The sequence below is a fragment of the Tribolium madens genome, unplaced genomic scaffold (assembly GCF_015345945.1).
Source record: "Tribolium madens isolate multiple individuals breed KSU strain unplaced genomic scaffold, Tmad_KSU_1.1 Scaffold_97;HRSCAF=244;Tcas5.2_LG3a, whole genome shotgun sequence".
In the NCBI taxonomy this organism is placed as follows: Eukaryota; Metazoa; Arthropoda; class Insecta; order Coleoptera; family Tenebrionidae; genus Tribolium; species Tribolium madens.
Window position 1 is genome coordinate 13,881,806 of NW_025401069.1, and position 25,211 is coordinate 13,907,016.

The 25,211-nt window shown below is 35.4% G+C and overlaps 4 protein-coding genes across 6 annotated transcripts; 3 read left to right on the plus strand and 1 right to left on the minus strand.

The window, feature by feature from the left end:
• Nucleotides 1–325: 325 nt before the first annotated feature.
• On the plus strand, nt 326–1,237 carry LOC123015285 (dynein light chain Tctex-type protein 2B-like). 3 transcript variants are annotated; one of them, XM_044414938.1, is made up of 3 exons: nt 326–563; nt 608–878; nt 925–1,237. In XM_044414938.1, the coding sequence occupies exons 1-3, from the start codon at nt 388–390 to the stop codon at nt 970–972; spliced, it is 495 nt and encodes a 164-aa protein (XP_044270873.1). In that variant the 5' UTR covers nt 326–387; the 3' UTR covers nt 973–1,237. The 3 variants fall into 3 exon arrangements, with proteins under 3 accessions (XP_044270873.1, XP_044270874.1, XP_044270872.1); XM_044414939.1 differs by having other exon boundaries at nt 608–875; nt 925–1,236; XM_044414937.1 differs by having other exon boundaries at nt 608–1,237.
• LOC123015280 (parkin coregulated gene protein homolog) lies at nt 986–1,959 on the minus strand. Its single transcript, XM_044414926.1, has 4 exons — nt 1,647–1,959; nt 1,427–1,598; nt 1,233–1,382; nt 986–1,188 (listed from the first exon to the last, which is right to left on the minus strand). The coding sequence occupies exons 1-4, from the start codon at nt 1,893–1,895 to the stop codon at nt 1,028–1,030; spliced, it is 732 nt and encodes a 243-aa protein (XP_044270861.1). The 5' UTR covers nt 1,896–1,959; the 3' UTR covers nt 986–1,027.
• A 436-nt stretch (nt 1,960–2,395) lies between these two features.
• On the plus strand, nt 2,396–18,710 carry LOC123015262 (protein furry). Its single transcript, XM_044414898.1, has 25 exons — nt 2,396–2,509; nt 2,561–2,653; nt 2,698–2,850; nt 2,892–3,297; nt 3,347–3,556; nt 3,610–3,955; nt 6,079–7,742; nt 7,793–7,969; nt 8,018–8,505; nt 10,295–10,563; nt 10,613–10,925; nt 10,969–11,094; nt 11,143–11,507; nt 11,555–11,774; nt 11,827–11,969; nt 12,013–12,949; nt 12,998–13,581; nt 15,563–15,760; nt 15,813–16,724; nt 16,780–16,911; nt 16,959–17,137; nt 17,271–17,733; nt 17,786–17,971; nt 18,019–18,298; nt 18,343–18,710. The coding sequence occupies exons 2-25, from the start codon at nt 2,611–2,613 to the stop codon at nt 18,483–18,485; spliced, it is 8,937 nt and encodes a 2,978-aa protein (XP_044270833.1). The 5' UTR covers nt 2,396–2,509; nt 2,561–2,610; the 3' UTR covers nt 18,486–18,710.
• A 3,258-nt stretch (nt 18,711–21,968) lies between these two features.
• On the plus strand, nt 21,969–23,847 carry LOC123015267 (probable ATP-dependent RNA helicase Dbp73D). Its single transcript, XM_044414907.1, has one exon. It carries the CDS (start codon nt 22,071–22,073, stop codon nt 23,802–23,804), a length of 1,734 nt encoding a protein of 577 aa, XP_044270842.1. The 5' UTR covers nt 21,969–22,070; the 3' UTR covers nt 23,805–23,847.
• The last annotated feature ends 1,364 nt before the right edge of the window (nt 23,848–25,211 follow it).

Below are 25,211 nucleotides of genomic sequence, written 5' to 3' on the forward strand. Positions count from 1 at the left end.
CCTTCTCAACTGTCAAAAATTCCAACTGGAGTCTCAAAAATGAGAAGAAAAAATAATTGGAATTATCACCTAATAGCACTTTTAACAAAATACAGTTGTTTAATTTTTTGCGTTTTTATGCAAAATTTATAATTTCCACCTTGTCTCCAATGTTCTGTCATTTGTCAAAAAGTTTTTGGTTACGTTCTCAAATTTGTAAACACATTTTAAAAACGTCAGAAAACAATAAAAATATTAAAACACTAGAGAGAGTTTGAAAAAGTTGAGTTTTATTTTATTATTAAGCTTTTTTTATAAAAAGAAATAACATCCCCGCCACAAGTTGGCAACCTTGTCACTTGTCAAAACTTTTTGGTTAGGTTTTCAAATTTGTAAACACATTAAGAAATGTCGGAAAACGATAAAAACATTGAGACTTCGGACGCCGTTTCGGCCCTCGGCAGCGACGTCACCCGCGAGTCAGTTTCGGAAGTCACCGAGGAGACAGCCATTGCAGCCCCCCCGAGTTGCGAGACAATCCCCGCCATCCACTCGTACCAAATCAAACCAGTTTTGGCAGACAAGTATTACCCAAAATCGCCCCCACACCCCGACTAATTTAACTCAGATTCAAGGGTGGAACAGTTAAGGAAATAATGCGAAACGTTTTAAGCGAGAAATTGAGTGGAAAGTCCTACGACCCGGAACAAGTGAAAAAGTGGACAGTTGATTTGGCCAACGAAATAAGCGAAAAAGTCACTGAGTTGAAAATGAAACGTTATAAACACATCGTGCAAGTGATATTGGGCGAACACAAGGGGGCTGGTGTCAAGTCGGGGGTACGCTGTCTCTGGGACGCCGAGACTGATGGCTACACGAGTGAGACCTTCTCGAATGTAGTATGTCGCAAATTGGGGTTGTTCACAATTGACAGGTTTTTTTCAGGACACCATTTTTTGTTTGGTTGTGGTGTATGCCGTTTATTTATATTAAAGAAAAAAAAAACTAGTCGGCAGGGTCTTTTTATTTATTAAGTTTGTCATCCTGATCAATTCAACATACAGGATTCATAAGTCGGGATGAGATATTTGATGTTGATGAAAGCATCTTCGCCCCCATATTTCTCAAGAGTCTCCAAAGTCTCATTGATGATGTCTGCTAAGTTCTCGCCTTTCATTTGGCTATAATCAATGCCATCACCACAATTTACTAAAATAAAACATTAAAAAATTAGTGTAAAACGTGAAACTCACCATTTTTTTCCTTAAATAAGTTAAGTACGGGCAAAATCTGGCGGTAATAGGGCACTAGGGCTTCGCCAACCATGTCCCCCGACTTGACTAAATGTTGTAAAACCCTCAAGGTGGAGCACATCACTTGTTTGTTTTTCGTATTGAGAGCATCTATAAAAAATTAAAGCGTGATTTATTTTTATCAAAAAACTCACTCTTAATTGGAATAATCAGTTGTGGGATGCATGGGAAAATCTTAGGCCCCCCATACGTGAGCATATCGTGAATCCCCTGCTGGGCGAAGGCTTTGTACGGGTTTTCCGTCTCCGACAGCCCCTCGAAAAACATGGGCAAGTAGTGGTGATAATCCAGTTTATTTATGTCAGCCTGTTTAAAAACAAAAACACTAAATAGTTCAAAAGTAAGTTAAGTTACCTTCCATGAGATTCTTTTACCGTTGGCCTCCAATGCAATGGGGAAATCCCCGCGTTTGTAGTTCGTCCGGAAGTTGGTCGGTCGTGGGGGCTGCTCTTTAAGTGCATTGCAACGGGGCGGAGGGACAACACAAGTGCCTTTTTGCAACGCCTGAATTGTGAATGCTGGAACGATGCGACAGGTTTTGTGTTTGGGGGCGCCAGGTAGTGGTTTGCGTAAAGTCGAACGGAATTCTTTGCCACTGACCATCGCCAACAAAAATATGACAATTTTGAAATGATTTGCGAACGTTGTTGTCGGGGGAAACGGGGTTTGATCGATAATCAGGCCTGGTAGGTTGATTGGGGCTTCTCCAGCGCGGGATTTTTCAAATATACCAAAAACACTAAAGTCACCAAAACTGGACTGTCAAATTACTGTGTGGATTATTTTAGTTAAATAATTGTTTTTAGCTAGTGTATGAGTAAATATTTATTGTGTTAGTATTAATGTGTAAAGTGACATTAAATGTTTTTCAAAAAAAAGTTATTTAGGACGGTACTACTTCTTAGCGCGGAGGGTCTAGTAACTTTATTACACCAACCACTCAAAATACGTATTTAAAAATCGCAAAAATCATAATTTCTCTTTTATTAAAACGTAATAACATCATTTTGTTTTCAATTTTTTATCAAGTATTTTATTACTATTTTAAAAAATACCATTTTTACATTCGGGTGTTTTATGGGTTGCATAACCAGTCGAAATTTTGACAAATGACAGTTAACAATAATAAAATAAAAGTGAGGAATTTTCGTGTAAATTGTGTTTTTGCGACATTTATTCAGTTTGAGACGATGTAAACAATGATCGCGGATCATATTGTCGCACTTCTGGTCAAAAATTATCACTTTTATTGAAATTGTAATTTGCAGGATTTTGGGTGTTAAAATTGCAAGTTAGTATGTTGTTTTGAGCACTCAGCATGTGTGATAACCCGCCTGAGGCGCCCCCTGGCCAAGACACAGGTATAGTGCGTCTCGTAGTGGCACCCCCTAACCCCCATTTCCAGACGTTTCCCTCAACGATTCCGAATGTTCCGAAAGCGTGTGCTCCGACACCCACAGCGACAACACCACCGTTTCCGAAATGACCGAAAAAAGCACCGTTTCGCTCTCCACAATCCATGCGACTTTGTCCAACGACGAGGACAGCCCCTCGATCTGTAAGCCCCATTCACACAATTTCAATCTAATCAAAACTCAGCTGCAGATAGGAAGAACGCGACTGTGGCGGCATCACCGGCCCCCAATCGCGGAATGTTGCTCCCTTGGGGGGTGCACAAGGAGTACTTCCCCCAAATCATCTCGGGGAGTAGCGTCGAGTTGGATATAAGACCGGGGGAGTACGTCATGAGGAGTCTCTTCTCCGATTTCACGATCCTCGCCGAGAAGAAAATCGAAGCTGTGATGGGGGAACCACACGAAAAGCCATTATCGAAAACCTTGCAACGGGGGGAAGACCCACAGTTTGACCAACTGTTAAGTGCGTTTGGGTGTGTAGCTGAGCATTGTTTGCCGTCACTTTTGCGTGCTTTGTATTCGTGGTATGAGAGACAAATGGCGGAGGTGAGTCACCAGGAACAGAAAAAGTCCGATATTAAACAGAAAAGGTAATAATTTTGTTATGGTTTCACTTTAATTGATTTTTCTCCCTTTCAGTATTATTTACATGGTGGCTGGGAATTCCACAGAGACTGTAGAACGTTCAGAAGTCGATATACAAAAAGAACGACGTGATTTGGCCGTTGAATTTATTTTTTGTCTCGTATTAATCGAAGTACTGAAACAGTTGTCTTTTCATCCAGGTCATGAAGATTTAGTCTTGTACATCGAAAATCTTGCATTTAAACACTTCAAATATCGCGAAGGGTTGTGATTATAATCATAATCATTCAAAATTTCTCTAAAGTTTTTTTTTTCAGGATTCAGAATAACCCCAATGGGAGTAACATTCACATGATTTCCGATCTTTACGCTGAAGTGATTGGTGTTTTGGCCCAATCACGTTTTCAATCAGTTAAAACACGTTTCATGAATGAATTGAAAGAGTTAAGGGGGCGCGAAGCCACTCCACATACCACTCAAAGTATTATTAGTTTACTCATGGGTATGAAATTTTTCCGTGTCAAGATGGTACCAATCGAGGAGTTTGAGGCCTCTTTTCAGTACATGCAAGAGTGTGCACAGTATTTTCTCGAAGTGAAGGACAAAGATGTAAAGCATGCTTTAGCAGGCTTGTTTGTGGAGATTCTAGTACCTGTGGCGGCAGTAAGTAGGGGTTTTAGCGTTGCCAGATTAAAAACATAAAATTCACCAGATCCGAGTTGAAAAATTCGTCAAATTCTCACTAGATTACGATTTGTTTGGCAAAATCTCGCGAAAAAATGCAGTTTTCGGCTTAAATATCCGTTTATACTCTTCAAAAAAAAATAAAAAATGACATGCATTTCGTGATTTTTCGGCTTGTTTTTAACAAAATTTTGCGAAATAATTGCGTTTCTAGCTGAAAAACGTGCTAGAATGCTCGAGAAATGTAATTCTAGACTTAATTTCTTTATTTTTTAGTATTTTTTAGTTTGTTTTAGCGAAGTCTAGTGGTTTCTCAGCTTATTTTTGTCTTAATTTTGCTCAAAAATCATTTAAATCGACTGAAACAAACAAAATAACATCAATATCAATCATTTGTGTGTTTTTTAGGCGTGTTTGGACAAGATTTTTCAAAATAAATCAGCCTCTGGTTCAAAAACGAAGCGAAACAACCTAAAAAATGATATCAATTTCGATTTAATTTTGTAATTTTTATTCTGTTCAATGTCATACTTTGAACTTTTTGTGTTTTTATTCCTCAAAAACATCATTAAACACTCGGGAAAGACAAAAAACGCCGTTTTTTGGCTATTTTGTTGAATTTGCGGCTTGTTTTTGACAAAAGTTCGCAAAATAATTGTGTTTTTTTTCGAATCTGTTTAGTAGGTAATTAATATGTTGTAAAAAAACAGATAGAAATACTTTTAACCAATGTGGGTCTTTTCGATTTTTTTTTCGAGAAAATTTGACGAAAAAGTCTAAGAATAAGGTAAAAATATCATAATATAATTTTTTTTTATGACAATTTAGTGATTTTTGACACACTATGGCAAACTCTTACAAAAAAATTGAATTTTCAGCTTAAAAATTTACTTGAACTTTTGAAAAAAGAAAAAAATTATATCATGTTCGGCAAAATTCTGTTTTTTGGGTTGTTTTTAACAAAATTTTGCGAAATAATTACGTTTCTAGCTGAAAAACGTACTAAAATGTTCGAGAAATGCAAAAATGTAATTCTAGACTTAATTTTTTTTTAGTTTGTTTTAGCGAAATCTAGTGAAAAACTTGAGATTTTGGTAAAAAAACGCGTAAGGCATTTTCGGTCAAATTTTGTGGTTTCTTAACTTATTTTTGTCTTAATTTTGCTTGAAAAAATATTTTTTTTATTGTTTTTAAGCGTGTTTGGACAAGATTTTGCAAAATAAATGAACCTCTGTGATTCAAGCGAAACAAGCTAAAAAATGATATCAATTTCGATTTAATTTTGTAATTTTTTAATCTGTTTGAATGGAATATTTTGAACTTTTTGTGTTTTTATCTCTCAAAAACACTCGGAAAAGACAAAAAAGGCCGTTTTTGGGCTATTTTGTTGAATTTGTGGCTTGTTTTTGAGAAAATGAGTTTTCAGCTTAAAAATCTACTTGAATTTTCGAAAAAGGAAAAAATTATATCATTTTTGGCCTAATGCTGTGTTTTTTGGCTTGTTTTAACAAAATTTTGAGAAATAATTCGTTTCTAGCTGAAAATGTGCTAAAATTCTCAAAAAAAAATGCAAAGTGAATGTAATTTTCGACTTAATTTGTTAATTTTTTAGTTCGTTTTTAACCAATCACGCAAAAACCCTGAGATTGTAGTACAAAAACGTGTGTAAAAACATTCTCGGCTTATTTTTGTCTTAATTTTGCTCTCAAAATAATATCAATTTCGATTTAATTTTGCAATTTTTTTTTGCCTGCTTTAACAAAATTTTTAAAATTTTCTTTTAATCGCAAAAACATGCTTAAACACTTGGAAAAGGTAAAAATAACGCCGTTTTTGGTCGAATTTGTTGAATTTTTGGATTGTTTTTAACGAAATTTTACTTCCAGCTGAAAAAGTATTCGAAAAAGACAAAAATAAATTGGCATTTTCGATCCTGTTTAGTAAAATCTAGTAAAAAACAAATAGAACTATTTTTAACCAATTCGAAATAATCAATTTTCTGGTTGAAATTCTGGTGAAATTTCGCCACACCTGACAACACTGTTGCCAACTTAAAAAATAATACTTATATAATACTTTGATGAATTTTTTTTTTGTAATAGGCTGTCAAAAACGAAGTGAACGTCCCATGTTTGAAAAACTTTGTTGAAATGCTCTATTCTCAAACCCTGGACGCTAGTACCAAATCCAAACACCGTCTGGCGCTGTTTCCACTCGTCACTTGTCTACTATGTGTCAGTCAGAAACAATTTTTCCTCCAAAATTGGCACTATTTTCTCGCAATGTGTTTATCACATTTGAAAAATCGTGATCCGAAAATGTGTCGTGTCGCATTAGAATCACTTTATCGTCTCCTGTGGGTCTACATGATTCGAATCAAATGTGAGAGTAACACAGCGACACAATCACGTCTTCAAAGTATTGTAAATTCGTTATTTCCGAAAGGCTCAAAAGGTGTGGTTCCCCGTGACACACCTTTAAATATTTTCGTGAAAATTATACAGTTTATAGCACAGGAACGTCTCGATTTTGCAATGAGAGAAATCGTTTTTGATTTATTATCTGTCGGACGACCAATTAAAATAATCTTAACACCTGAAAGAATGAGTATTGGATTGAGGGCGTTTTTGGTGGTCGCTGATAGTTTGCAACAGAAAGAAGGGGAACCCCCCATGCCTCGTTCGGTTGGTGTCCTCCCCAGTGGGAATACCCTACGTGTCCGTAAAACTTTCCTGAATAAAATGTTAACTGAAGATACGGCAAGGAGTATCGGGATTAGTGCGTACTTCCCCCACGTTCGACGTGTCTTTGTTGATATTTTACGTGCGTTGGATACGCAATATGGACGCCCCCTGATGATGACAAACACACAGAATGTTAATAAGGAGCCTGATGAAATGATAACAGGAGAACGAAAGCCCCGAATTGACTTATTTAGGACTTGTGTGGCTGCAGTACCACGACTTATCCCAGATGGTATGACTGGTTCTGAACTTGTTGATCTTTTGAGTCGTTTAACTGTTCATATGGATGAAGAATTGCGCGGTTTGGCTTATCAAAGTCTTCAAACACTTGTTATTGATTTCCCTGATTGGCGACAGGATGTTTTATGGGGGCTATCTCAATTCTTGGCCAAAGACGTGCTTGATACATTCCCGAATCTTATTGATAACGGATTGAAAATGATTTTGACATTGTTATGTGCCTGGAAGGGGGCCCTAACTAACCCAACACGAATCAAAGACACTGATACGATGAATAAACGCACTGATTTGGGTAAATCTGAACCGATGTCGTCGGTACTTCACCTAGTTGAAGCTTTAGCACTTGTTATGTTGTGTAATTATCGTGTAACAACGAAACGTGTCTCAGTTTTGATTCTCAAAGAAGTGAAAAGTCTATTAAAAGTATTGAATTGTTCAGGTAATCCCCCTGTGATTGATATAATCGATGCTTGTTGTCCGAAAGTGGCCGAAAAGTGTCTTATTTTATTACCACCAACTGAGAAAACTGCAGTTTTAACAGCGAGTAATATCGATTTGCAATGGCTTGTTGATCGGACACTTTCGGCATGGAATGCGGGACTTGCCGAAGATGGTTCGGTTAAAACCGGTTCGAGTTATTGTTTTACGATTGTTGATCCGTGGAGTTGTTGTTTGTTTGGATTTTTGGAAAGGATTTTGACACAATGTCCAAATGTGACAACACATTCATGGCCTATTGTCTACACTAGATTAAATGCATTGTATTCGGTTGTTGATCCGACGTTAGTTAACTTGATTTATTGAAGTTTAAATTTGATTTGTTCAATTTTAGGCCTGTTAATGATAATAGAGCGTCACTTTTACGGAGTTCAGCCACGTTGAGGAAACCCCCCAATGAACGAGACGCTTATATGCATCTATGGAAAAATTACATCACTTTTGCGTTTAAAGTAGTCCCACATATGGCAAATCCAATTGTCAGATGTGCTAGTCCGGATCTGAGTTTGAGGTTGGTTGAGTTAGTTTGTCGATAGTTGGCGTTAGTATCACTTTTTAGTTCATCCCCGGATAGTTTAAACACTGAACGTTCTGATAATAAAACATCTTCGGGTATTTCCCCCACAAGTCTTTATAAACTTGTTGTGCCACTTTTACGATGTGAAGTGGCCGATGTGAGAGATGCAGCTGTTTATGCCGTCGGGCATGTAAATGCCGACGCTTGTCGTGATTTAATGGAAGAATTGATTATTTATCTTCGTGAAGCGATCGATAAGAAGCAGGAGAATGTAAGAAGACGACGGCGTCGCGACGCTTTACGTTTACATTTGATGCGTACTCTTGAATATATCGCCGAAAATGGTACTTTTAATAGCAGTTCCTGTATTCTTGAAAAGGATACACAGTCGTTGCATCCCTCCATTGTTGAATTTATTGAAGGAGTGAGGTCGTATCTGGAAAATGAACCGGATAAAACGTCAAGTAGTGTCAAGGATTTAACACTGCATTTTGCTTATTTTACCAAAAAACTCATCAAGACTTTTAGCCGTAAGTTGGGGATTGACCACTCTTTTCACTTAAACACAAAGTATTATTATTATATCGGTTGATTTAGCAAGAAAAACGTTTATTAAAAAAATATATTAAAAATATTGACATTTGTCACAAATGTCATTGTCAATTTTTTCACAGCAATCCTGATTTGGATAAAATACTGACAACGTTTACACGGCGGTCAAATCAATAAAAAAAACACTATTTTAGATCGTAATTACGTTTTTTCCATTAAACATTATTATTTTTTTTCGTAAATGAATAATGTGTAATGCTAATTCTTGTTTTTCCAAAATTGGTTTATTTGAGAACAGTTTAAGAACACTGTGTAAACGTAGTCACACTAATTCTGACGTCATTTTTCAAAAATTTCAAAATATTAAATTTTGCAATTTTGACGCTTAAATAAACGTTATTACAGATTTGAAAGCCTTAGGCAAGAAAATTGAAAAAAATTAAGTCCGAAATATTGACATTTCTTACAAATGTTATTGTAAATTTATTTTTTCAATCCAGATTTATGAGTAAAATATTGACAACGTTTACACGGCGTTTAAATCGATTTTGAAAAAAACAAAACTTTATTTTAAGTATTAATTAAGTTTTTTCCATTTATAATTATTTATATTTTTCATAAATGAATAATGTGTAATGCTAATTATTGTTTTTCCAACGTGAAAATTGGTTTATTTTTGGGAACAGTTTAAAAACACCGTGTAAACGTAGTCACACTAATTAAACGTCATTTTTGACAAATTTTTAAAAATTCAATTTTATAATTTTTACCCTTCAATAAACGTTATTAATACCGATTTGAAAGTCTCAGGCAAGAAAATCGATAAAAATTAAGTCCAAAATATTGACATTTCTTACAAATGTCATTGTAAATTTTTTCATAGCAATCTAGATTTATGAGTAAAAAATATTGACAATGTTTACACGGTGTTTAAATCGATTTAAAAAAAAACTTTATTTTGGACCTTGATTACGCTTTTTCCATTTACAGTTATTCAAGATTATCATAAATGAATAAAATAAAAAATAGATTTATAAGTAAAATTTGACAACGTTTACACGGCGTTTAAATTGATTTTTAATAAAACAAAATTTTATTTTGGACCTTAATTACTTTTTTTCATTTACAGTTATTCAAGATTATCATAAATAAATAAAATGTAATGCCTATTACTGTGTTTTTCCAACATAAAATTTGATTTATTCAAGAACAGTTTCAAAACATCGTATAAACGTAGTCAACTTGTTCTAATGTCATCTTTGACAAATGTCAAAATATTAAATTTTCTAATTTTGAAGCTTAAATAAACGTTATTAATACTGATTTGAAAGTCTCAGACAAGAAAATCGATAAAAATTAAGTTAAAAGTATGACATTTGTTACGAATTTAATGTCATTGGCAATTTTTTCGCAGCAATCCTAATTTGGGTACAATACTGACAACGTTTACACGGCATTCAAATCAATTAGAAAAAAAAAACTTTATTTTAGATCTTATTTACTTTTTTTCCATTTACAATTATCCAAATTAATCATAAAGAATAAAATGTAGTAGTAATTATTGTGTTTCTTGACATAAAATTGGCTTATTCCAGAACAGTTTTAAAACACCGTACAAACGTAGTCAAACTAATGTCATTTTTGACAAATGTCAACATATTTGATTTTTTATTATTTCCGTGTAAATGGGGCCATCCACTCTGTATACGTAACTTCTATTCATCTATAATTGGGCCAAAAAATTCAAGGGGGCTAAAATTTTTGCAGTGGAAGCTTGTCGCGGGTTACTAAAACGCGACCTGCGTCGAAATCTCTTCATGATGTTTTCATTCTGGGCCGGAAAATACGGTTTAACACCTTCAAACATCCATGAAAATGATACATCGGCTAAGAAAAATTCCGACTTGCAATTTGTTGCCTTACAAGCAATGAGTGCACTTTTATGTTGTGGACCATATTTTGATACGACTGATTTGGCCGAAGACAGCATGATTTATCATTGGTTGAGCGGTTTATTAGACAGTAGCGAAGAAAAGGTATATTTTAATCACATTTGTTGGTATTTGATTGTCATTTGTTTCTTAGGTGAATACATTAGCACAGGAAACTGTAATTCTTTTCCTGGAATCAAACCCCGATATTGGTCCTTTACTCGATTGGGTGGTCGATAAGTGTTACACAGGGACTTATGCCGTAGCTGATGGATGTTTTCTTGCATTAGCGACGATTTTCAGTGCTCGAGAATACCCCTGTGACCATTATACTGCCATTATTAATGTCACTTTAATGAATACGGGATGTCCAAGGCCTACTGTTCGTGATACAGCATTGCAACTGTTGCAATTGTTAGATAAGAGGTTTTTTGGAACAGTTGGACCACTCGCTGAGAGTGATTTAGGTTGGTAGAATTGTAGTAGTATCAAATTTAATTGAAATTGTAGCTGAGGGTGATAAAGGACGTAGCACTTTAGACACACTCCTTGCTACGACTTATCGACGATCTCAAGTACATTTATCGGGACAGTTGGCACTCCTGCATCCTGAATTAACAATGCCGATGTTTTCGGGTATTTTACACACAAATTGTGACAATTGTGTTAATTAATGACTTGTAGAAATCACTTATCGGTTTCAATCGGCTCGTCCCGAAGTCAGACAATTATTACTTCAATATTTACTTCCTTGGTTGCATAATATGGAATTGGTGGACCCCAATGTACCACCACCAAACCCCCACACGTACCAATTTTACGCTAATGAGACCGGTAGAGGGCGTAAGGAAGGTTGGGGTTCAGCTGAAGCTACTGAAATGGTACTAAATAATATTTTCTACATTACTGCAAAATTCGGTGATAATCATTCGAAAGAAATTGAAGAAGTTTGGGCTACATTGTGTACATCATGGCCTAATAATATGAAAGTCATTATACGCTATTTGATTATAATATCTGGAATGGCACCCTGTGAATTACTTCCATATGTAAGTCATGTGTTTAGTCTGCGGTCCGTTTCATACTAATTTTATAGACAAAACGTGTTGTTTTGTATTTGGCAAGAGTACAACCGGTGAGGTTACTTGATGAAATGATGCTCGAATTACAAACAGTTGAAACTTTAAATTGTTTGATTGAAAGGACAGAAACGCCACCATTTTACCGGTTGACTGTCATGCGAAAAACTTCAAGTCACTCGGATGGGACAAATGGGGGTGGAGGACAATCAGATTCCAACGCTAGACAAGACTTGAGTAATTATAAGACTTGACATTACAGGAAACTGTAATTTTTTTTTTTTGACAGATATCGAGAAGGGTACAATTCATACGAAACGTCACAGTGGTGAAGACCCATCAAAAGTTAATTCGAGTAACGTTTTATCGGATTATAATTCCCGCATTGAGAAATTACGTAGTTCAGATGATGGTTGTTCATCATCAGATGATGTGAGTCAAGTTGTTAGAAATTCAGATTAATTTTTTTTTCCAGGTTCAAGGTGATGATATGTTTCGTGAGAAATTCGATATACCTCAACCACATCCGTTACCAATGCCCGAATATGGTGGGTATTTTGCCCCCTTAACTGAGTATTTACCCGATAGTTCTCAACCGATTTCGGGGTTTCACCGATGTAACGTCGGTGTGATGTTATTGTGCGATGTTGTTGTTGATGGAATTGAGTTAGATTGGACTGTTCATGTCCCCTTAATGCTCCATATTTTATTTCTTGGGTTGGATCATACTCGTCCATTGGTCTACCAACATTGCAAACAACTTTTACTCAATTTACTCGTCGTACTTGCACAACACAACGATCATTTAACAGTGGCTCATATTTTACTCAATAGTAAAACGAATCAGTTGCAATTGGGGTTGTCGACACCACAATTACCCATTTTTAAGCATAGTTTCACCGAAGCCGACTCGGTTTTTGATATTTATCTCGGTGAGGGTAATAAAGTTAAAAATTGTGGGGTTTTACCCGAAGGTGAGGAAACTAAAGATGTGACAATTCCACCGGTGATTGTCACACCTGAGGATTCACCATTGATTTGTAACAAATTAGAGTTGAGTGTGTCACTTGTCATTAAATCATTGATTGATTTCTTGAGTAATCAGACTGGTCCATTATGGAATTACGAAGATATAACAGCGAAAGTTTGGACGGTGAAAAGTGCCGAACAAATTGATATTTTTCTTCAACACATTTTGAAAATTTTTCAATTTTCATTACCCAATGCACATGTGAATGAAAGGTGGGCTCAAACGGCGCTACAACTTGGTTTGAGTTGTTCGTCACGTCATTACGCCGGTCGTTCATTACAAATCTATCGTGCTTTACGTGTACCAATCTCGTCACGTATGCTTTCGGATATTTTAAGTCGGTTGGTTGAGACAGTTGCCGAACAAGGGGAGGATATGCAAGGTAAAAAATGTCAAAATTACAGGAAACTGTAATTAGTGTTGGTTGTAGGTTACGTCACTGAACTACTTTTGACGCTTGAAGCTGCCGTTGAATCACTCGAATCGGATTTTAGACCGTTGGATTTCATGAAAGACTTTTTCAAATCAACACCAAATCTCAATAATAAGGAATTGGTTAAGCAAAGTGTTGCACATAATGCTGCAACTGCATTATTCAATCATTCGATACAAACCGGACATGCACGAAGTACAAGCTATTCAGTGTCGTATTGTTTGCGAAAAAATGTCTCATCGCCGAATGAAACCAAAGAACGAAAGACGGAAATTGAGCATCGAACAGGGAATAAATTCGCGTCGAATTTGTCACGTTCAAGGTCAGCTCAAAGTTTGAAATTATTGGGTGATTCAGCGACTCAAGATGATAAATTAACGATTTTATCGCAATTGTTTTGGTTGGCTGTGTCGCTACTTGAGAGTGACTATGAACATGAGTTTCTATTGGCTGTGAGATTACTAGCACGTGTCATGCACCGGTTGCCACTAGATCGGCCCGATGCTCGTGATAAAGTCGAAAAATTGCAGTCACAATTGAGATGGAATTCGTTCCCAGGAGTTCACGCTTTATTACTAAAGGTGAGATTATTCTGTCAATGTTGCCAACACAATTAAAATCACCAGAACTGAACTGAAAAGTTACCAGGTTTACAAATATTTTCACCAGATTACACGAAGATTATATGATTTAATTCAATTTTGCGAAATACCGGGTAACAAAAAATCTATTGGCAACACTGAATTAGTAAAAATAATGATTTGATTTGATGTTTTTTTGGTTTGTTTTTAACAAAATCTTGCAATTAACACCAGTTTTGATCTTATTTTGCATTTTTCGTCCCATTTTTTGACAAAATTTCACTCAAAAAGAGCTAAATCGAATGAAACAAACGAAATAACATCAATTTTGATTTATTTTTGTTGTATTTAAGCATGTTTTGACAATATCCTGCAAAATAAATGAGTCTTTGGTTCAAAAACGAACTAAATCGAGCTGAAATGGTATCAATTTCATTCTAATTTGGTAATTTTTCAGTTAGTTTTAGCAAAATTTGAATGTATTTTAAAAACGTTATGAAACACTCTAAAAATGCAAAAATAACACTAGTTTTGGCCTAATTTGATAAATTTTCGATTTGTTTTTAAGGAAATTTTGCAAAATAGTTCTGTTTCTGGCTAAAAACATACTAAAACGATCAGAAATGGACAAAATAATGTACCTTTTGACCTATTTTAGCAATTTTTTTACCATGTTGAGTGAAATTATTTAGAAAAAGAAAATTATCTCTTGATTTTTCAACTTGTTTTTGAGAAAATTTCGCGTGTCTAAAAAACGTACAAAATGCTAAAAAAAAATAGTGTCATCATTTTTGATCGCAAATTTACTACATCAATAATTAAAAAACTTAATTTTACCAACATTTGGGCAAATACTCGATTCAATAAATTATTTCAAAATACATTTATTAATGTTTCTAAAAAATCATCAGAAATTAGAAATTTTACAAGATTTCAGGAATTTACTAAGTTTCTAAGTAAAAAATGCTGTTGCTAAATGCTAATATCATAAAAAATTAATGTATTTCAGAGCCAATTTTACAATTTTTTGTCTTGTTTTGCAAAATCTTTTTAATTTATTTTGTTTCTTGATTAAAAAAATCTTTAAAATCTTTTTAGAAATTTCGCAATTTTCTGCTTTATTTTGGCAAAATCTAGAATTAATTAAGTTTCTCAGCAAAACTCTCAAAATTCATCAAAATTATCAAAAATAGTAAATTTCAGATGTAATTTTGAAATTCCCTACTTAGTTTTGGTGAAATCTCACGAATTTTGGGATTTTTTTGGAAAAACACTTGATAACTCAAAAAATAGGGCATTTCAGACTTAATTTTACAATTTCAATTTTTTCAAATTCATTTAATTTCGCAGAAAAAAGGCTCCAAATCTTAGAAAATACATAAAGAAAAATTATACATTTTAGACTTGATTTTATTTTTTTTTACCTTGTTTTAACATAATTTCCCAAGTTTTGGTAAAATTTTTTGGTAAAAAAACTACTACATTTACAACAAACTCATTTTAGAGTCAATTTTAAATTTTCTTTCAAATTTTCAACAAAACTTCATCAAAATAATTGAAAATAATGCATTTCAGAAAAAAATCAAATTTTTTCTTTTCTTTTTTTCGACTTTTGCTCAGAAATGGACAAAATAATGTGATTTTTTTACCTTGGGTGAAATATCATTTAGAAAAACAAAACTATCTTTCGATTTTTCTTTTGAAAAAAAAAATAGCATTTGAGTTTTTGCATGGTTAGAAAAACGTTCATAATGCTCAAAAAAAAACAAAAATGTCATCATTTTTATTTACTATTTACTCAATAATTAAAAAATAATAATTTTACTAATGCTCGATTTAAAAAAAATATTTCAAAATTAATTTTCTGTTGAAACTCTACAATCACGTTTCTAAAAAATCATCAGAAATTAGAATTTTTAGAAAAAATTTCACCAAATCATTTAAATCACCAGACCTGTCAACACTGATTTTTTTGTTTTAGGGTTGCACACATGCGAATATATACGAACCAGTGGCGGCGCTCCTATCCCAGTTTACTCCCCTCTTGACCTTGGTTGTGGTTGATCCCTCACAAACTATCGCTTTTCCGATGAATGTCATCGCTTTGTTACCTTACATGTTGTTGAATTACGAGGATGCAAATGAGATTTGTATTCGAGCAGCGGAGAATATCGCACAAGTGGGTCTTGAATGACAATAATGACAGTTATAATTGTTTTTTTTTTTTTTAGGTTAGTATTGAGAAAAGTAAAAAATTGGAAAATTTAGGTACGGTAATGAATCTTTACAGTCGTCGAACTTTCAGTAAAGAGAGTTTCCAATGGACGAAATGTGTAATTAAGTACCTTTACGACACCTATTCCCATCTCAGTTTCAACATGTTGACTTTTTTAATTGAAGTCCTTGAAAAAGGCCCCAATAACCTTCAACTCCCCATCCTAAACATCATTCATTGTATCCTCCACTATGTTGATTTAGGTTCAGCGGCGGCTCAACCAATCAACACTGATCTTCTTCGTGTTATTGTCAAATACATTGAAGGGATTCACTGGAAGGAGGCTTTGAAAATATTGAAATTAGTTGTGACTAGATCAAGTTCACTAGTAGCGCCCCCTATTACAGTTCATTCAAACTGGGAGAGTGTCAATCCCGTCCCCCACCCCTCCTTCAATGAAGATAGTTTATTTGCACGTAAAGAACTTCCAGGTCGTACAATGGAATTTACATTTGACGTTTCACAAACACCTGTGATTGGTCGACGTTTTTTCAATAAGAGTGGGGAGGATGGTGGTGGAGCCAATCAAATGGTAACACCACGACGTTCATGTTCATTAAGTCCGGCAGATGTCGCACCACAAACCGGTTGGAAACGACCTTGGATGTCACAAGGACGTGTCAGAGAATGTCTTGTTAATCTTTTAACGACTTGTGGACAAAGAGTTGGACTACCGAAAAGTCCATCTGTCATTTTTAGTCAAACTTCTGACATTATTGAAAGACAATCAAGTATGGCATCAAGTACGGAGGAAATGTCATGTGGTAATAATGATATCAGTGGCGGATCAAGAAGGGATGATGCTGCAACTGAATTTGGTGTTTTTAAAGATTTTGATTTTCTTGAATATGAGAGTGAAAGTATTGAGGTAGTGTTTTTTGGTTGGTTTGTTTGGTTGGTGGTAACCCTGTGTTTTTTTTTAGGGTGAAAGTACCGATAATTTTAATTGGGGTGTACGTCGTCGACCGTTGAGTCAAGGCGAAGAAGAACAACCGAGTTTGAAACAACTCGAGGATAGTTTAAGTGAAAAAACACCAATGTTAACAGTTCGAAAAGTAATTTTACTTTTATTTAAATCATGTTTTAATTGAATTTTATTCAGAGATTAATGACAGAGGAGTCATCTGATGATGAAATCGGTTCTGAATCACCCCTTGATGAGATTGTAATTGCGACAGAATTTGATAATATTACCGGTGAAGGTGTTAGTTTTCCTCCATCGTCGCTTGTTTTACGTGAACATCCCTCGCAGATTATTTCAAGTGCACGATCCGATACCAGGTTTGTATCGACGCCGCCACTGTCGTGTCATCAACCAATGACAGACATTGTTTACGTTGTTGTCCCTAGTAACGATGTTTGGTTGCCAAGCAACAACGTTATGAGTCAGTGGCGTAGCAAATTTGTTTTTTAGTGGTTCAAGTGCTGGCGATTTGGGTGAGGTGACACCATGTAATGCGTCACCGAATTTTACGGGGATTTTGACGATAAGACCGAGCAAAAGCGATGTTTTGGAGAATTGGACGTTGTTTATTCAAACAAATATGATACAAATATCGACCAATACATTGGAGTTTTTCCACCAATTACAAAATCTCATTCGAGATGTTTGTTTATCGACGATTGATATAACGAAAGATTCTTGTTGTTTTATGATACAGTCGGCTGCTGGTGGTTTACCGACTATTAAATTAATCGGTTCTCGATTAAATTCGATGATTGATATTATGTCGTATCGTATTTTACCGCCAAGTCTGATTTGGTTTAATTCCTCGGCTTTGAGCAACACGAAATTTATCGAAACTTTGAAATATGGAATGTTGGAAGTGCAAGAACATTTGGAGACTTTTTGTGATAAGAAAGATCAAGCCGCTGTGGTATTTATTTGGTGTGTTTTTTTAACGAGTGTCACACTTGATTTTTTTCTAGTATTGTAACGCAGTTAAAACCACTCTGAAAGTGGAATATTTAAGCGGTCAACAACCCATTGAAGTTCATCATTATTTACTCGATTTGGGAAAATCACTCTACAAGCTTTATTTTCAATTGTTACTATTGATCGAAGCTGGGAATAAAATCATTGCAACATTGCACAACACATTGAAAATGGCTCAAGTATTTTTGTGCATTTTATTTGAGTTAAATTTGATTGATTTTTGTAGTTGAAAGATGTTACTGTTGATATCATTTCGATTAAAAACGCCCTTTTGAGGTGCACCGAAGACAACGAAGCCGACGGGGGTGTTTCGCCCCCGACTTGTTCTAATTCTGACACGAATTTGTACAAGTTGATTGAAAGTGAGAAATTTTCAGCGGCTATTGCGTTCTATAAAGCGAATAAAGACGTATTACTGAAAGAAATTTCAGACGTTTACGATCCAACCAATGATGTGCATGCAATTTTAAGTCTATATTGCAAGAAAGTTATTCAGGATAAGCCAGGTTTGTGACATTTGTTTTAAACTGTTTTTCACTTGTTTTTGTAGAGTGTTTTGTAATGACCAATCAGGAGAGCGATTTAGCTGATATTTTCGGACGGCTGTTTCAAGTTTCAGCTGCTGTAGCTGATTTGGAAAGTGTGATTAAGACTACGACACAAGTCGAGAAGGCGACGGATAGCAAAATTTAAGTTTCATTGTGATGTAAGAGTTTTTTTGATTGGTAAACCAAAGACTGAACGTTAATATATCAAAAAAATGCAACACAAAGTATACTATCAATAATTCTAGTTCAGTAGAGGAGTAGCTTAGTATAATTTATAATGTATCAAGACTATAATTATCAATTTTGACATTTTTATGTATCGTATGAGTATAATTCGTTGTAGTAAGAATTAAAATGCATTCAAAATGGATTTTTTTTTAATTTTAACAATTTTCGTACGTGAGAGAATTCGGTGGGAACGTATTTCTGTAATTGTCGCGTGATATTTAACGAACATAATCTCAAATTCACAGACGTTTTAAAAAATAATTGTCAATTTTGAGTTTTTTACGTATCGTATGATTATAAATCGGTGTAGTAAGAATTAAAATAATAAAAATGTTTTTTTTAACAATTTTCGTACAGTAAAGAATTCGGTTGAAACGTATTTCTGTAATTGTCACGCGTCATTTCAAAATGTCAGTTACTTTTGGTGAATTTTGACGAGCAAATAATTATCGGCTTTGGAAGTTTTATCTGGTTTTACCTTGATTTTTGTGTTAAATTGTGATTAGATTTGCAAGTCATCCAGTGTTAGAGCCCCACGATTGAATTATGAGCAACCACAGTGACAATTTCGACCAGGAGGACGACTTTCTAATCTCTTATTTTATCAAGTTGAACGCAAGTAAAAAGCTTCTTGTTACACAGCTGAGGAAAATGGGGCCCAAGAAACCAAAAATCTGTCACAACTCAGTGAAGAAAATAACCCGAAAGATTCTTTTTACACCAGTGTCCTCGAAGACGAGGCTGTCTCTAAGACTTCCGAGGACAGCGTTGAAATAATTCAGGACTTCCTCAGCACGGTGGAAGTCTGTGACGACGATGAGGAAGACGAGGCCTTAATCCTTTCCTCAATCGTGTCAAGTAAACGACGATGAGCCCCCGAGTACATGACTTGACGACAAAAAAGAACCCCCAGAAGTTCAGATTGAAGACAGTGACGGATGAGCCCCCAAGAACGAGTCTCAAGCAAACAAACATCACTTCCTTTGTCACGAAACCGACACATAAAACAGTCGTGGGGCACCAGGACTACCAAGAACAGCTGAAAAAAAGTCAACTCAATTGAGGCTGATTTATTGAGGACTAGAGTGAGTAAAAGATTGAGTTTTCTAAATTTAATTAAACAATTTTAGAATGCTATGAGGGTGATAAAAGTAGAGAATTTGCCAGATCGGGGTAAATCCCTCACTGTGAAGCTCCAATCTTTGGGGGAATTACTCCAAAAACAGAAGACAATTTTAGATCGCATGGAAGTGACCCAGGAGGCACCTTTAACAGCCGACGACATGGGACTTGGTAAAATTCTCACGATGATTTCCCTAGTGTTAAAATCAAAAGAACTAAATCACGTAATTTTTCATTTTTACTTAAATATTGACAACGTTTAACGTTTTTTTTTTTGAACAAAAATATTTAACAACTACGTTTTTTTCATTTATAATTATTCAAGTTTAACACAGTTGAATAAAATGTCATGCGAATTATTATTTTTTCAACGTAAAATTGATGTATAACAGTTTAAGCACACCGTGTAAACGTAGTCATCATTTTTGAACAAATTTCCTTTTGTTAGCTATAAGTTGGCGGTTTAGCATTTTTTTTTACTAAAACAAAGTATTTTACTGTTTGTTGTTGTGATTTTACACTAAAAAACGATTAAAATTACATAAAAAAGTATTGACATTTTTCACAAATGTCATTGTCAATTTTTTCACAGCAATCTAGATTTATGAGTAAAATATTGACAACGTTTACACGGCCTTTAAATCGATTTTGAGAAAAAAAAATAGGCTTTAATTACGTTTTTTCCATTTATAATTATTTATATTTCACAAATGAATAAAATGTAATGCTAATTATTGTTTTTCCAATATAATTTTTTTTTTGTAATTTAGATTTCAAAAATATGACATTTGTCATAAATTGTTAATTTTTTGTTACTTATTTGAATTAATTTTAGCCGACCCGAATGGTGAATATTTTAAAATGAGGAACCGTTTATTGAAATTGAATCGTGTCAAAGAAGTGAGTCAACACGATATTCTAGTTTTATTACTCCGATTACGACAGATTTGTTGCCATCCCAGTTTGATCAAACAAGTGAGTGAATTAATAAAATTAATAAATTTCAAACTAATTTAAATCAGATGTTGCAAAGCGATGAAGATTTGGGCAATGCTGAAGATCAGGAAGAATCAGAAGAGTTGAATCTCCTCGAACAATTGAATCGATTAAACATAGATGAAGAAGAAGAAGAGTCAAATGTTGCTACAGGTCTCGCTAATGAAGCTGTTGGTTTGAAAGAAGCGTCAAAAGGCTACTTGAATCCCTCAAATCCGGTTTTTACAACAGAACATGCGAGTAGTAAAGTGAGTTATTGGGTGTTAATAATTTTGACATTACTTAATTTTTTTTTATTCCAGATTCGGGCATTAATCAATTTACTCAAAACGAAGATTGGTGAGGACAAAGCAATTGTGGTTTCACAGTGGACTAGTTTACTACATTTGGTGGCAATCCATCTCAAGAACGAGGGAATCCCCTATGATAGTCTTGATGGTTCGGTTTTAGTCCATAAACGAATGCCAATTGTGGATAATTTTAATGATCCAAACACTGCTACTAAAGTTTTATTACTTTCGTTGGAGAGGAAACTCGAATACTCATCGTCACTGTCTTCAATCTGAACTTCTGGGGGCTCTTTCTTGTCGTCAAGTCATGTACTCGGGGGCTCATCGTCGTTTACTTGACACGATTGAGGAAAGGATTAAGGCCTCGTCTTCCTCATCGTCGTCACAGACTTCCACCGTGCTGAGGAAGTCCTGAATTATTTCAACGCTGTCCTCGGAAGTCTTAGAGACAGCCTCGTCTTCGAGGACACTGGTGTAAAAAGAATCTTTCGGGTTATTTTCTTCACTGAGTTGTGACAGATTTTTGGTTTCTTGGGCCCCATTTTCCTCAGCTGTGTAACAAGAAGCTTTTTACTTGCGTTCAACTTGATAAAATAACAGATTAAAACATACCATCAAAAAGGTCGAAATTGTCACTGTGGTTGCTCATAATTCAATCGTAGGGCTCTAACACTGGATGACTTGCAAATCTAATCACAATTTAACACAAAAAAAAAGTGAATAAAAAGTATGGAACCAAACGCTTTTCGCTTAAACTATTTATTTTTTGGAAAAACTAATTGATGAATGATAGTGTTATAAAAATATGTTTTATCTAGAATAAAATTTTTCGAAATTTTCTTTTGTTTTTGAGTTCTACAAAAAAAAACTTTTTTATATTCACTCTGTATATTATAATTCAGTGGAGTAAGAATTAAAATGTAATAAAAATGTTTGTTTTTTCAATTTTCACAATTTTCGTAAGGTAAAGAATTCGGTGGAAACGTATTTCTGTAATTATCACACGACATTTCAAGATGTCAATTGTCAAAAAGCGAACATAACCTCAGATTCGCACACGTTTTAAAAATGAAATATTGACTTTAAACTCAAAAATGGAGTTGTTTGTGATAAACCGTCACGGGGACCCCACCCCGGAGGTGACCCACGAAGAGGAAACGGCAAAACTGGCCACAGTCCTCAAACGCATCGAACGCAAGAAACAGCAACGTATCCGTCAAAGAGAGCGCGAACGTGAGAAACGTCGTGTCCCGGAACCCGTCGTGGAGGCCCCCCAACCCGTTCCAGAAGCCCCCATACCACCACCAGCAGCGAAACCCCCCATTTCTAATTTCACGATTCTGGGGGCCGAAACCACAGCCAAGAGACCGAAAACCGCACGTGTTCTCCCCCAATGGCTCACCAACCCCACACTAATCTCCTCCGACTTGCAAGAATTGACGTGGAAAGTCTCGAAACTCAAAGCTTTGGATAGGGGGCTCAGGGAGCGGTTGCGGGCCAATGGGGTGAGGTATTTGTTTCCGGTGCAGGCGGAAGTGATCCCCTGGTTGCTACAAGTGCGTCAAAATGCCGATATCATGTTCCCGAGGGATGTGTGTGTGAGTGCGCCCACCGGAAGTGGGAAAACCCTAGCATTTGTTTTACCAGTGGTGCAAACCTTGAAACGATTCACTGTGAGGAAAATCAGGGCTTTGGTGATTTTGCCCACTCAGGATCTCGCTGAGCAAGTGTTTAAAAGCTTCAAATTGTACACACAGGGGACCAAAATCGAAGTTGGCCTCATCTCAGGCAAACATTTGTTTAATTTTGAACAAAAACAATTGGTTTATTTCAACGCAGCCTTTGGTTTTGTTAGCAAAATTGATATTCTTGTGTGTACAGCTGGCCGATTAGTGAATCACTTGAAATTGACTGAAGGTTTTGATTTAAAATCACTCGAATTTTTGATTATTGACGAGGCTGATCGAGTTTTGGAAAGTGTGCAAGATGATTGGTTGTACCACTTGGAGAGGCACATTTGTGTACAAAATCATCGGGTTTTAAATTTGTGCACTTTGCGCGGTCTTAGGGCCCCTCAAAAGCTCCTCTTTTCGGCGACTTTGACTCAAGACCCGGAAAAAATCGAGAAATTATCACTTTTCCAGCCGAAACTTTTCATGGGAAACCCCGGTGAGGAAAAATCGGGGAAATACACAACCCCGAGAGAGCTAACCGAAAAATACATTGTGTGTGCCAAAGACGTGAAACCGCTCGTTTTGTATGCTTTCCTCAAACGTGAAAACTTGACAAAGACTTTGATTTTCACCCATTCGGTTGAGAGTGCCCATCGACTGAAAATCCTCCTCAAATCGCTGTTCAAAAATCGACTAAAAATCGAGGAAATCTCCTCAAATTTGAAGGGGAAAAACCGCGATGAGTTTATTTCGAGTTTCACAAAAGGTGAAATTGATTTATTAATTTGTACTGATTTTCTAGCACGAGGGATCGACTTGCCGGGGGTGAATTGTGTAGTGTCTTATTCAGCCCCCAAATATCTAAAAACTTATATACATAGAGGGGGGAGGACAGCAAGAGCGGGTGAATCGGGGGTGGCTGTGACACTTTTACATGAGGAACAAGTGCCAGCGTTTAAAGCCTTGTTGAAGAAGGAGATTGAGGAGGTTGAGGTCGGGGTGGAGGAGTTGGAGGGGATGAGTGAGAGGTATAAGAAGGCGTTGAGGAGGCTCAAGGAGGCGGTTAACAAAGAGGAGAAAGTGGGCATGGATAGTGTTTTGGCGAAGAAAAAGGCCTTGAAGAAGTTAAAGAAGAAGATTAATACGATTAAATAGCAAATCTTGGTTTTGTAATAATAAAATGATTTCTTTATCAAAACCAATGTTTTAGTTTCTTACCTTATAGCACCCAAAGGAGGCTGCATACATTTTTTTACTTTATATTTTAATGTGAGGTTATGGTTCTGTGAGGTTAGGTTACTTGTTTAGTAATAAAGGGATGCCAACAAAATTGTCATTTCAACAAAGAAAAAGTTTTTTTAGATAATTTATCACAATAAGCGTTTAGTTGGTACGGTATTTTAAAGCACTTTCACATTATTCAACAATAAATAAATAAAATCAATTACCTTCATTACCAAATAAAAGTAATAAATTGTGTGTGGTTGGCAGTACTTTTTTTAATTTTGACGCGCAAATTAGTTTTTTCGAAAAAAACAGCTTTGAAAAAGATTAATTCGGTTAAATAGCAATTGATTTTTGTAATAATAAACTAATTACCCATTTTTGTATTTCAGTTATACCAATATGTAGTTTAACAAAAATGCTTCTGACCTGACACAGGGTTGTTTTTGGTGTTGGTCCCAGAATCGCGTCCAAAAAGTGAATCAACACCATATTGTAGTTTTATTACTCCGATTACGACAGATTTGTTGCCATCCCAGTTTGATCAAACAAGTGAGTGAATTAATAAAATTAATAAATTTCAAACTAATTTAAATCAGATGTTGCAAGGCCATGAAGATTTGGGCAATGCTGAAGATCAGGAAGAATCAGAAGAGTTGAATCTCCTCGAACAATTGAATCTATTAAACATAGATGAAGAAGAAGAAGAGTCAAATGTTGCTACAGGTCTCGCTAATGAAGCTGTTGGTTTGAAAGAAGCGTCAAAAGGCTACTTGAATCCCTCAAATCCGGTTTTTACAATAGAACATGCGAGTAGTAAAGTGAGTTATTGGGTGTTAATAATTTTGACATTACTTAATTTTTTTTTATTCCAGATTCGGGCATTAATCAATTTACTCAAAACGAAGATTGGTGAGGACAAAGCAATTGTGGTTTCACAGTGGACTAGTTTACTACATTTGGTGGCAATCCATCTCAAGAACGAGGGAATCCCCTATGATAGTCTTGATGGTTCGGTTTTAGTCCATAAACGAATGCCAATTGTGGATAATTTTAATGATCCAAACACTGCTACTAAAGTTTTATTACTTTCGTTGACAGCTGGTGGAGTGGGCTTGAATTTGATTGGAGCAAATCATTTGTTTCTGTTAGATTTGCACTGGAATCCTCAATTGGAAAATCAAGCACAGGACCGGATTTATCGGATGGGACAAAAGAAAAATATTTATGTTTACAAGTTTGTGTTTTTTTATTGTTTCTTTTCTTCTAATTACACAATTGTTTCAGGTTTATGGCACTTGAAACTATTGAGGAAAGAATTAAGGCCCTTCAAGAGAG